This window comes from Barbus barbus, assembly GCF_936440315.1.
Source record: "Barbus barbus genome assembly, chromosome: 27".
Taxonomy (NCBI): Eukaryota; Metazoa; Chordata; class Actinopteri; order Cypriniformes; family Cyprinidae; genus Barbus; species Barbus barbus.
Genome location: NC_136755.1, coordinates 14,819,810 through 14,833,699, shown reverse-complemented (window position 1 = coordinate 14,833,699; position 13,890 = coordinate 14,819,810). Strand labels below are relative to the sequence as shown.

General features: G+C 35.7%; 1 protein-coding gene across 1 annotated transcript in view; it reads left to right on the top strand.

Annotated features, from left to right (window-relative positions):
- The window catches only part of LOC306847669 (adhesion G protein-coupled receptor B2-like), a 316,825-nt gene that overhangs the window by 278,854 nt on the left and 24,081 nt on the right, over positions 1-13,890 (top strand). The window contains exons 24-28 of the mRNA XM_079381759.1: positions 1,956-2,054; positions 5,225-5,396; positions 10,296-10,388; positions 13,482-13,521; positions 13,676-13,690. Of these exons, the coding sequence (XP_079237885.1) occupies positions 1,956-2,054; positions 5,225-5,396; positions 10,296-10,388; positions 13,482-13,521; positions 13,676-13,690 (419 nt within the window). The remainder of the gene's footprint in view (positions 1-1,955; positions 2,055-5,224; positions 5,397-10,295; positions 10,389-13,481; positions 13,522-13,675; positions 13,691-13,890) is intronic.

The window sequence follows — 13,890 nt, the reverse complement described above, 5'->3', positions numbered from 1 at the left end:
GTGGAGTTTGAGTCAAGTGTAGGATGTCTGTTCAGTAAATCAATAAAGCACTGAACAAATGAATTCCATTTAGCCAAAAGAAAACGTATGTCTTAATTTCATATTTTTTATTATTATCAATTTTGAAACAGTTGTGCTGGGGTCTGTTCTTCGTACCTTGCTTAATACATCTGTGATGATTTGACAGATGCCATATCTTTTAATTCTGATAATTGATCTCAGGATAATTTGGTTCTTCAAACAAGTTAGATTAAAATATCTGGATCAAGTTGTCTAAAATTACTTTCTACTGTCATGTTCATTGAAAAGGGCACATCTCTAAAAGATCTAAAAGATAAATAAAATATGTAACCGTTTTGTTTTTTTTTACAATTATTTTTCAGCATTTATAGAATTTGTACAGGCTTTGCATTTTCCAATGTCAAAAGTAAAGTTTCTTAATCCATAAAATCAATCTTAAAACATAACTGATTGTGTTTAAATTAATTGTGCATCATAAAAGTAGTTTGAGGTTTGAGAAGTGGCTGCGATATATCAGAACCGCATTAAAGCTCACCGCTCAAATTAATGCACAACTCAGACAAACTGTATGGAATGTGCATATGACTACAATAAAATTGAGATAATTATTCCTTACTGAATAAATCTCTCAATTAATAAAATTGGTTGTGTCTATTATTATAGATTATGCAGATAGCTATTAGATAAATGAGCTTAAAATTTAGATTTTTTTAGCCCCCCACCCCAGGATTCTTTGATGAATAGAAAGTTCAAAAGAACAGCATTCATGTGAAATTATTATTATTTTATTTATTTATTTTTGTAACAATGTAGTCGATGCAAAGTCTTGGTCTTATCCTTAAAACAAGAATAGTTTTCACAGGACTTAAAACTGCATAAGAATTTCCTGAGACATCAAGATTTTCTAAAATTGTATTATATTATATAGGTGTAATTTGTCTATTTCCATTTCAGTTGGATTAAGCATAAATCTCACTTAATTTAAACATTTTTTCACTTAAAACAAAGTGGAAAAATCTCCCAATGACACAAGGCAAAATACATTTGTATTCACATATTCACACATACATAATCCATTTTTCCTGATTGGAAAAGTATTCAATGTCCTTTACATTTTTAGTGCCACTTTTACATAGCAGACTCTTATTTATTAAGCTGAGGGGGATTGTAACAGGGTTCGTTAAAAACTGAACTTCCTGGTTAATGACCTGAGGGAGACCAACCTGGACTAGCTGATCTGCTTTCTAACAATGCTGACACAAATCAGGGGGTTGTGGGTGGTATCAGGTGTGTGTGTGTGTGTGTCAACAGCGATAGACTATTGTTCTCTATTCTTCTCTTTGCAGCAGCCTTTCTCCTGTTTTCACACACAAATACTCGTCTAATACACACACACACACACTTCAGTGAGCAGCTGAAGTAGGTTAGTCTTTGCAGCTCCCATCTGCCTCATCTGCTGATTGTTAATGATCTGTGGTTGCATTCTACTGTTTCTCTCCATTTTCTAATTTTCCTGCCATCATCGTCTCTCTCTTTCTCTCGCTCACACACACGCAAGCTACTTTCACACTGTGACATTCATTACAGATCTCACTCTGTCGTTGCTGTTGTTCATTGCTTGATGCTGTTTTCTTGGCATTACTTTAATTTTCTCTTTCTCTTTCTTTTTCCTCTCTGTTTTGTGTTCCTTTTCCTTATGTACGTGTTTTGTCGTCATTATTCCATTTGCAATTCCCCTACATTCTACATTCAAACCTTTTGCCTTTGTGCTGTTTGTGTGTATTGGCATGAATGTGTGTGTGTATGGATATTTATGGGTTTGTTTTTTTTAAACATATATCTCCCTACCTTCCTGCTTCTGTGTCACATCCATCTCTTTCCTGTATGAATATATATATGTGTGTGTGTGTGTGTGTGTGTATTGGGTCCTGAAGTCCGCCGCTGGAAGCGCGTAGCAGGCTGCTCCTGAAATGCTCCAAGTGTGGCGTGATCTCCAGTACCGCCCTGTCCAGCTCTACCGCCAGCAGCGCCATGTTAGTCTCATTCCATATTCTCTCTTTGTTTCTTTCTTTCTCTCTCCATTTCTTTCTTTTCTCTATCTTTCTATCTTTAGAGCCCAACACTGACAGTAAGAAACAGAAACTCTTCAAAGAGCCGCACCTCCTGTCTGAACACTACATCATTTTCTTAAGTCTTTGCTGAAAAATGCCCTCAAAGAAGATCGTTTAAGGCATTACAGTATTGCAAATCATTGAAAAGACATTGCAAAAATGGCTTTGGAAGTTGATATATCGTTTGTTTGTCAAATATAAGCATACAGAAACCACAATTCAGTGCAATATATTTTGTAGTCGAGTTATAAAAGTGTCTAAGACAGACTTAGAGGCCATTCACACAGAACATGGTTTTGCTTTTAAAAATGCAACATGTGGGCGGAGGAAGGGAAAAAGAACAAGGTTTCAAGATGTCTTTTTTAAAAGTGTAACTTTTTCAAATTTAAGTAATTTTTAGGACACTGTGTCATACGCACGACGCATACGATGTCTATCTAGCACGTGTTTACTTAGAAAAAAATAAAATGAAGAAGTATCCCGGTGGAATTGAAAAACCTGTTCTGTGTGAACCAGCCCTTAGGGGCCATTTATTCGGTGCATTTATTAAAATTTTTTTACATTTATTTATGTATTTTTGTTGCTGTTGTTGTTTACATATGCCAGTGTACATCTTTGCACTAATAAAATTCTTAAGGTATTTTTGTATAATTAAATAAGATATTAAGACTTGTTTCTAGAAAATGTGTTTTTGGTACAAGTGTTTTTTGTTTGTTTGTTTTTTTCATTGTTTTTGTTTTTTTTGACACACAGGCAAATTATTTTACAATTATTTTGTTAAATATTAAAAACTGCCACTGCAGTAAGACAAAATACACTTACTAAAAGTCTTAATATCTTGTTGTGTGCCTTATTTAAAGGATTTTAACATACTTAAACTCTAAAATTAGACAAAAAAAAGTCATAACAGGATTGTTTTTTTTTTTTTTTTTGCAAAAATATGGAGGCAATGATTGGAATGATTGGAAAAACCATGAAAAGTGAATTTATTAATTATTAATTATATTGTTTATATATCATTAATACAATTGAAAAATATATATTATTTTAAATATATATATTTTTTTATTAACTAAAAGGAATGTGTTAAATTGATAGCCATTGCGAAAACACAAATACATGAACATACACACAAACATGGAGGATTGTGCTCTTTGAAGAGGTAAAGAACCAGAGTGTGGATCAAGGACCACCTCTGATTCTTTTGGCTTTGGATAAATTGGACTCATCTCTGCTGTTTGCTGGAGGGGTGTCATGTTATTGAAATGATAATGAAATGAATGATATCGCTTCTCTGTTCCTCTTTCTCTTTGTCATTTTTTGTTCCTCATCTCGTCCTTGCTGTCTGCTTTTTCTATCTCCACTATCCGAGTATAAGTATGGGGCATGTATGTGTGGTGCCATAATACAACTTCCATTCATAAAAATTAATGAAGAGGACTTCCTAAAGGAAGTTTGGAGGGCCATGTTCACATGATTCCACCGATTACCTCATTTTCTTCGATGTCGGCGTTCCTGCTCTATCCCAACCCCATGCTCTTTCTCCACAGCTAGTTGGGGGAGGACATTGAATTTGAGTCATGCTGTTTCACATTTACCAACTCAATCTTGTCTTCCTTTTTCTGCATTGTTCTTATATGAGCATGAGAACTCATACTGAAGATTTGCATAGAAGCAAATCTCTTTCTCTGTCTCATTGCTAATGTCCGTCCCATCACAGTCATATGCAGGAGACTGAGTCAGTGCAGCGTGAAGATGTTAAATTGATGCCCAGCTGTGGTGAGCCCTTGCTTGGCTGAGCTCAGGCGGACAGTCCTTACTGACACCTGATATTTATCTAAATAGGCTCTGCGTGATGCAGAACCAAAACACTCGGTAGGATTAGCAACATGTTGGAAATTCATCAGGGCATGTTAGCATGAGCGCTCAGCATTATGAACAGCAATTATTTGCCTGTTTTGCAAACAAACTGAGAGTGTGTCCTAACTGGATTGACTATGTATCTGAAGAAAAAAAATCACTGAAGAATAAAATTATTATCATTATTATTATTATTATTGATATTGTTATTATATTTGTAAAGTACTATATTATACTTTTCCTTTTAGTTTCCTGCAAAATAAAATCAACAAATTATAAAAAATAAAATAAATAAACACGGAAAATGAAACTTGGAAATCTGATACATATGGAGATACAAATGCAAAATGTTTTCAAAATGTTTTCAATACGTGTTAACATGTTAGTATAGTAATTTAATATACTATGAATTGAATTTCAAACATAAGCAAACTGACAAATTCATAAATTACTGAATTTGATTTTATTGATATTATGATTTTATACATTTTTTAAGATGCATTTAATTCTTCAAAAGTTATTTTGATGTTTCTATCTGAAATAAATAAATACATACATTAATAAATAAATAAACAAAATATTAAAATGTGACAATCTGCTACATATGATAGAAACTTAAATGCAAAATATAAAAAAAAAACATTTATAAGCATTTTTATTTCATCTTAATTTTAACGTCAACTCAATTTAATATACTAAGAATAAGATATAAAACAGCAATAAATGGACAAAATACATAAATTACTGAATTTGATATTATTGATATCATAATCATAATATTATTATGATTTTATTAATTTATTGGATGCATTTAATTTTTCAAAAGTTATTTTGAACTTTGTCTAAAATTAATTATTAATTAATTTTTTATATATATATTTTTATTATAAATTGTAAATCTGCTGACAGATTTTTTTTTGTTTTAAGGGGTTCTAAATTATACACTTTCAATACCCTGTATGTTGCATACATAAAATGTAGAAATCATTAGGTTTGTGATATCAGGTTTCTAATTATTGCAGCTTTAACGACTCATTAAGTATACATTTGCGCTGTATTGACACTCAGTTAAAAGCCTGTGGTGCAGAGCTGGTTTCTAAACCTCATCAACACCCCCATAGCTCAGCCCTAATCATGATCATATCTTTATGGCTAATGATTCCAGGTGCAGTGATTTTGCCACTTTGCTGCATGGAGAATGAACTGCATTTTGCTCTGTTCTCTCTGCACAGGGCGTCGTTATGGAGCTCTTGTGTGGTTCTCCCTCTGTTGGCACTCACGTGGATGTCAGCTGTGCTGGCCATCACAGACCGCCGATCAACCCTCTTCCAGGTGCTCTTCGCTGTCTTTGACTCAGTCCAAGGATTCGTCATCATCACCGTGCACTGTGCCATGCGCCGAGAGGTCAGTGGGCAACATCTATAAAAGTCACAATTATAAAAGATAAAGTTATTAATTAGTCAAAGTATTTATTTTATGAATTAGTTAAAGTCAAGGAAAAAGTAGTCCGCTAATAGCTTCTACAGGTCAATATAGGTGTGGAATTTTATTTATGTTTTGTTTCATTTTTAATTAACAACCTTGTAACATATTGGCAGGAATTATTGTCTCAAATATTATTAATTATACATAATTGCATCAAATATTATTATATGTAAATTTTTGTCTTTGGAGGTTTTAAAAATGTTAACTTTACCTTAGAATATTAATTTAATATACTATTATTATAATTTGCTGATATTTACTGATTTTGATATTCTTCTTTTCAACAATGAAAATATTTTTTTTATTATTTTAACAAAAATAATAATACATACATTATGTATGTATATATATATTTTTTCTGTATATATGATATGTAAATAAACATATAACCATAGTCATTAAAAAGTTGTGTATACTATTTTTATGCTTACATATTTACTGATTTAAAGATCCTTGGCCTCTGACATCAAAGAGTTTGAAATCCTTGGTGTAGATAACCTCAGTCTTCATCACAATATTATATGCTTGTGATTGGCCATAACAATATAAGAAATAAAAGTTTCACTGTTATACTGCCAGTCTTAGAGGACAGTCAGAGGTGTATTTAAATGGAGATTGGAGGAGAACTTTTATTTGAGTCCATTATTTAAGGCCCACTTAGGAATAAAACTTGGCTTGGACCGCTGACACAATCAATTTTTTGAAATAGCATGCACTGCTTTCACGTAATAATGGTTGGTCTGACGGGCCATAAATAAATCTACTGATGGATCAAACTATAGTCACATTGTAGTGAGTCTATAGCCAAGATGTGACAGTTTCAACTCTCCAGCGTGTACTGAATCTTGGCTGACTTTCACATAACGGGTAAATGAAAATATGCTGCTGGAGTTTAAGGAGGGAGAGAAAAAAATCAGTTCTAAATTTTTAAGCCATATATGTTAAATCAATATCGCAAAACCGAAGGATTAGAGTAAAATAAATCCTGGTATTATTTTAGTAAATATATGAAAATCCCTGGCAAGGCTTTGATGTAATCCCTAATAGCTTTAGCAAAACAAGAGAGTGGAGAGTAGTTTGTGCCCCGGATCCTTGCGCTATATGCAGTTTGATGTGCGAAGTACACTTTGAAATGGAAGAGCCAACAATGGAAAGGCAGCATTCATGATTAGCAAAGGCAAATGAGTGGAGGTTGTTTGTGGGAATAGTTTGTTCTCATGCATTTATGAAGATAGAGAGAGTCTAGAAGGCATGCCGTCGGGTGTCATTCTGATACGTCTACAGCTTTGACGCGGCAGACAGTCATCCATAAACAAGCTCTGAGAATGAGACCGTCTACCGCGCTGTCTTGCAAAACAGTCTAGCGTTTCTGCACATAGTAATTTTAGTTGAGGGGAGGGGAGCAGACTGATTACAGATTCTGGTCTAGGCCAGTGAATAGTGTTGCAGCATGATAACTCATGCTTAGTTGAATAGAAAGAGAAGGGATTTACTAAACAGTGCAGAGAATGTGCAGTCAATAAATAAAGTGTTTCAACAGAATATGCTTGATGCTATTCGGAGGACGCAAGTAGATTAAAGTGTCATTTGTTCAGCATGTAACCTTTGCAAACCATAAAGGTCGTTGCAGATCAACCACTTGGGATATGTACAACATGCTGTAGAATTAACGTCTCAAATGTGCCTCCAGTGATCACTTGTGATGGGATTTTGTCTAGATCATGTCTGAGCTCAAGCAAAATACATTAAAAACAGGAATATGGTGAAATATTGTTAATATTTTAAATAACTATAGTTTTCTATTTTAATATATTTAAAAATTTAATTTAATTTAATTTAGGCTAAATTTCCATCAGCCATTACTCCAGTCTTCAGTGTCACATGATCCTTCAGAAATCATTCTAATATGCTAATTTGGTGCAATAAAGAAATATTTTTTTATTAATTTAAATGCTGAAAGTTGTTGTGCTGCTACTTTTTGTGGATTGATAAATAGAAAGTTCAAACAGCATTTATTTGAAATAGAAATCTCATTATATCATATGATAAATGTCTTGTAACTGTTGTACCACTAAATGTACAATTGTTTTACTTTTTTGAGCAATCAGTCTGTGTCAATACAGTGTTTGAGCAATTTCTAAGATTTCTATTTACACCTGTATTTAGCTCTGTCCTCATGTGATTGAATCACCTGAGAGGGGCCTTTGCTGTGCATCCAGACAGTCTAAGAAAATCTCGGTCATTAACTGTTATGTTCTTTGTTGGCAATAAAAGCTCTTCCCAGTTAGGAAACACTGTGCTTTCACTTGGTCATTCCGTAGGCGTTTTAGCCATAAATCTGTATGCAAATAAGTGGCATCCCATTGCTAAGGCTACACTGTCGTCAGGGGAAACAGCCTATCACGTTGTCTATTTTTTTTTGATTAAAGGGAGCGTCTTCCTCCCTATTGTTGTAGAGCCTGTACATCTGCAGTTATGTAAACTCCTCCTGCAGAAATGCAAACAGGCTCACTGAAATGTTTTTTCACTCAGGAATATAAACTAATATAAAATTTTTATGAGAAATCACATACAGTCCTCTGTAGATTACAAAAATAACTAGATTAAACCGATAGATTATCTAGAGTATATAGAAGCTGCTAGTGTCTTTAGGATATTTGCTATCATCATTAGTTTCATGTTAGCATCAACAAAGGATGGTAAGAAGATATTCACCCCTCCTATTCTTTTTTTTTTTACTAATAATGATATAACAGAGTATAATGATTAAAAAATCTTCTTCTAATTTACTGAATGCCTAGAACCAAAATGACAGTTAGTAAAAATATTTTACGGATTTAATACTTATTTTAAAATGTTTTAATTTGCATTTTAGGACACTCACTCTTGCATTATCTTCTCGGATCTGTGTTGACAACATTCCTGTTTTCTTTTCTTTGTATTCCCTCTGCTGGAACCCTCTGAGCTCATTTTTCTTTGTGTAACCCTGTTGAAATCATTATCATTAGTATAAGTTATATAAATTGGGATTAATAATTTCCTAGTTTGATAAAGGGAATTTGAGGTTAAAAAAGTTAAGAATCCTTGACCAGTAATGCGAATAAGAAATAAGAAAAAAGCCTATTGTGTTATGTTCATGTTTTACATTTAAAAGGTTAAATATTTTTTGGTTAATAATATTTGTGAAGATGCTTTAATGATGCCGGTAAGAATAGAAAGAAAGGGTTACAGAAATGTTTTTCGAATTTCTTGTATTTCTGAAAGTTTTGTAATGAGCCTATCACGGTTGAGGTCAAAGTACAAGGGAGGAGGAGAGAGAGACGCGAGAGAGACGTGAGTGTGTGTGTACGGAGAGAAGAAAAATGTGGTTAAAGTTAATGTAGCTAATGCACCTGTTTTAGTGAAAGTGTTCAACAAGGACTCTTTTATTCACTTTAATGGTGATATTTCTGTCAGTGTGAGTGGCATACTCCGCACGCGAAGACTGAAATTAGTGCTTAGTGTTTTGCATGAACTTTGCTATCAAGCTAGCGGCCAGCGATCTCGAGTAGTTAAGTCTGTGTGGAACTGTCAGAGTGACGTTAATCAAAGACCCCGACGGAGCCGGATAGTGTTACCGAGTGTGGACTTTGCTGTATCGTGGACCATGTGACTTTCCTCATCAATCTTCTTCTCTTCAACTCTCTTCATCCTGGTTCCTGTTCTGATGCCTTTTGATCCTGTCCGTGTGAGCTTACATCGGCTTTAAGTATATAAGGTACCACTTTTTGTTTGGCCTGTGTGGTGAAGCAGCCATTTCGTTTAAGGCTACAACGCACTCAAGCTACATTCAGGCCTGCATCATTTGAACATTTGAAGGGTATCTTCCATTTAAAATAGAGTTTTGCCGGCTATTTTATTTTCTTGGGCCCCATTGTTTGAATGTGAAGTTAAATACCTTTGTGATTTGACAAGTGAGATTATTAATACCTTTTTACTTTCTGATACACCTTTTCTAACTAAATCTGTCATTTTTATAAAACTGTTGTGGTCACTGACTGATATTTTAAGTTGACTAAGGGAAAAGGGTGATTTTTGAGTTAAATGTGAGAGTATTTATAAGATAAAAGTATTTGAAAGACATTGCATTTCTGTTTAAAGTGTAAATACTACTGCTTAAATAGTGATTTAGACGGAAAAGAGTATTTCATACACTGTGATAATACACACACACACACAAGTTTAATACTGATACATTTATTAGTGAAACTCACATATTGGTATTGAAAAGAAATTGAAAGAACTCAGGATAGCCACCTCTCATTATAGTGAAACGATATAGAGAGGCGCTACATTTGTATTCCCTCTGCTGGAACCCTCTGAGCTCATTTTTCTTTGTATTCCCTCTACTGGAACCCTCTTGCTCTTTGACCACACAATACTTCATTTTCTGCCCTTTTTCAGAAATCAAGAGAGGCTTACAACCCTGACATTAGTGACTGACACCAGCAAAGCACACGCTTGACGGACAACTGTCAGCTGTGGTTCCATTCATACTAACCGGATTTACTTTTAAAATTCAGTTGTGCCTCCTGAAATTTTAAGGGGGTCACTTTTGTTATAGAATATGGTTGATGCTGTCTTTCATGCTGGAATTCAGTTTGAACACAAACAGGACTGACAACCACATTCTGCTGCTGTATGAACAGTCCTAGAAATAATGATGTTTTCGTGTTTGTTTGGATGCTGTCTTGTTTTATATTACTATTCCATGGTTTTAGATTTAATTTAGATCTCTGTGGGTCACCCTGGTTGTATCCTATGTCTTCCAACCCTCAGGTACAGGACGCAGTGCGCTGCAGGATGGGTGGTTGCAAAGACGACAGTGAAAACTCTCCGGACTCCTGCAAGAACGGCCAGGTGCAGATCATGGTGAATAGCATTCCATTCCATCTCATCTCACATGGGACTCTCAGAGGGACGACTTTTCTTTTAAACATCCATGGCTACTGGGTGATTGTGTTTCAAATCGAATTTGCTATGTAAAATTTTAAAAACATTTTACAAGCCCCGCCCACAACTGTTGACATATGGGGCTGTATTAGCAGAGACCCCGTCCTGAATGAGACTCACACAATCTGCCATGTTTATCTTCACACTAGAGTATTTAAAATCAGCATTCAAGTAAGAAATTTATTTTCATTAAATCTAAAGAAGTCTTCAGTTCAGAGCAGTGAGTGATTTTATTGTTTGGGTCATATTAAAAGTGTAGACAGCAGTTTACTGTATATTATGCTGCTGTCACTCAATACACAGATCTAATGTAAACATATGATTTCTTTCCCAGCTGTTTACCTTCAGACAGTTTAAGCACAATAAGACATGAAAGAGAACTTAGTTTAGTATTCACATGCCATGTGACAGCCGCTTTCGGATGTGTACACTCAGAAAAAAAACTATATCAGAAGTTTAAACTGATATGGCTTTAAAACACATGATTTCAGCGTGATAGACATGATAATCAAAACCAAACAGATGTTTTTTATCAGAATATCTGAGAAACGAGCTGTAAAGGCACAGCCTTATTCTGGAAAAGGGGGCAGGGAGTAGCAGCTCATTTGCATTTAAATATACATGCATGAAAACAGCGTGTTTCTGCTTTAACTCAAAATAGGCATTTTCAAAAATGATGTAATAAATGATCTGTGGGGTATTTTGAGATAAAACTTCACAGACACATTCTGGGGACACCTGAGACTTGTATTTTGTGTTGTAAAAAGGGACATAATAGGTGCCTTTTAAAATCAGAAGCTTTTTGAATAGCATTGCACATATTGAACTGTTTTTAGGCTGGAACACACCAAGCCGACGGTCGGCCGAGACAACTCTGATTGGAGAGGGAGAACTCTGACTCTGTGTTCAGTTTAGCGAACGAGTCAGTGCCCGAGAATTAAAGTGAAAGTGATGAAAACAAGCATGTAAATTAAGGCGTTACAGACAGAAGGCTGTTTAAAGGTTACATGATCTTTCCCAATCATTCTAATATGTGAATGTTTTCATAATAACATCAGCTGCTTAAAATGATTAAAGTTATCAACGTTACTGATATTCAAAATGGTAAGCAAGCGCTGCTTTGTTTACATTTTGTATACTTGTGTTTATCTCATATATCTTTGTTTCAGTTTCTCCTTTTAAATGACGAATATATACTATTGATAGCTGCTGATATAGATAGTTAACTCCTCTCACGCACGTGTTAGTTTCCCGTTGGATGTAGTCTGTGCGGTGTGTTCGAGCGCAGCTTTTTGGTCCGACGCGAGGCAACAACACCGTCAGCTTTCGTCACCGCTAGTTCTTTGAAGTCAGCTTGGTGTGTCCCGGCCTTTTGAATGGTCAACTAGTTGTTAATAAAATTACCAGTAAACATATCCAATACTAGAATGTAATCAAGAATGTCAGTAGCATACTTAGCACTTATAACCTTATGGGTTTTTCCTTATAGTTTTTAAGCCCTGTACTCAGTGCCTTGCAGTGATTTGTTCATGTCAAAGACTAGACTTGCTTGTAACCATGGTAACTACATCAGGAACTCTTCAAGTGTGTGTGTGTGTGTGTGGATCGGTTTGAATGAGAGGGATCACTGCCCCTGCAGGTCCGCTCCATCTTTCAGCTTCCTCTCTTCAACTCACCCCTCACTTATTCTCTCTCCCTACCTTTCTCTCCATTCTGCCTCTTTGCCAGCAGAGGGGCTCGCACCGGCCGAGCCTCTACAGTCAGGAGCAGTGCGGTTCACTCCGATATTCACCTGGGTGCTGCCAAGGCTGCCACCAAACCTGCCCCGCCCACCCTCCTCTAGCCTTGGCCAATCACAGTCATGGACATAGCCATAACCACACCCACATTCTCCACCAGAACCACACTCAGACTAAAAATCACACCCACCTTCTCAATCACAACCATGCCCACAGCCTCAACCACAACCATGTCCATACTCTCAACCACACTCTCGACAAGAACCACACCCACACCCTGAACCACAACCACTTGCATAAGCTTAACCACAACCATGCCCACATTCTCCACCAAAGCCAGAGCCTTGTCTTGGAGCACAATCACATGACCGTACGTCTCTGAAATATGCTTGATTGCACGTGTTTGCTTTAGAGTTAGTGCTGTCAATTTTAGAGTGTAGCTGACAGCCTAGCGTGAGCATTTTAGCCAGCTAATTAGATAAATGGTTAGCTGTCAGCAAGTTATTTAGTGCAAAGTAATTGCGTAGATTCCATGGCTGTGCAGTAAAAGTTTTGCATAGTCAAAGGTCTCTTTTCTTGTCTCATGCCTTTTCCTTTTAACTTCAACATGCAGGTATACACATACATACAGGTTGCTCTCGCAAGGGCATGCTAAAATTGTTCCACAGAGTTATGCCTTGACTAAAGCTTTGTTTTGAGCTTCTTTTGAGAGTCAATTATTTTGGCAGCAATAGTCAACGATGCATTCCAATGAGGGCCTGGAGTTAAAAAGAGCTGCTCTGGGATGGACATTTTCTGTTTACCCTGAAGGACTCAGTCAGTTTGTGTCCATTGTACTGTATCTTTTTTTAAGAGTCCTCCCCTTTTTTCATGAAAATAATATCAGCTTTGTTTGTTTGGAAAGTCAAGCCCAGCTGTGTCAGACTGCGGTATGCTAATTTATGTTCACTTTGGTTCATTGTAATTAGTGCTGGTGCTAAGGGATCTGCTATTTACTGTAGAGGTGTTGCAGATGTGTTGCATTAGACTAGTACTTTGTCGAAACACAGCGTGCTGATTGCTAAAATGAACAGTTTGTTTATTTTTGATGGACTCTTTAACCACCACATACTGCCTGTAACAGATTAGCTCCACCCTTCATCATACATAAATTGTATGACCCAAATATAAATGATGAAGAATTGGTCTCTATATGTTTAGTTCACTTGTGGACAGCATGCCATTTGTAACAAGCTGAAGTAATATCTTCTCTGTGCTTCATTCACTTACACAGACGGACTTTGAAAAAGATGTGGACTTGGCGTGTCAAACAGGTAAGTACTTCTTGGACCTCCATTTTTTCCTTTCTCTGCTGCTGTCCTACATTTTTGCTTTCTCATTCTTGCACTTTCCTCACCATTTTTTCACTGGTAAAAATTGTTCATGTAAAGTTAACCCTGCACATCATTGTCTCTCCCTCACTTGCAGAAAGAGGACACCCATGTAAGTCTCACTCTTAAGTTAGAACATTCCTGTTTGTATGTCATTTGTGTTAGTTAGACTATAGTATTTTGTTGTTTTGCATAAACTGAAATACAAATGTACATGCCTGCTTTTTGATAGTCACATCCTTATCTAGGATAGTTCACCCAAAAATTAAAATTGTGTCATTAATTACTCACCCTCATATTGTTCCAAACCCA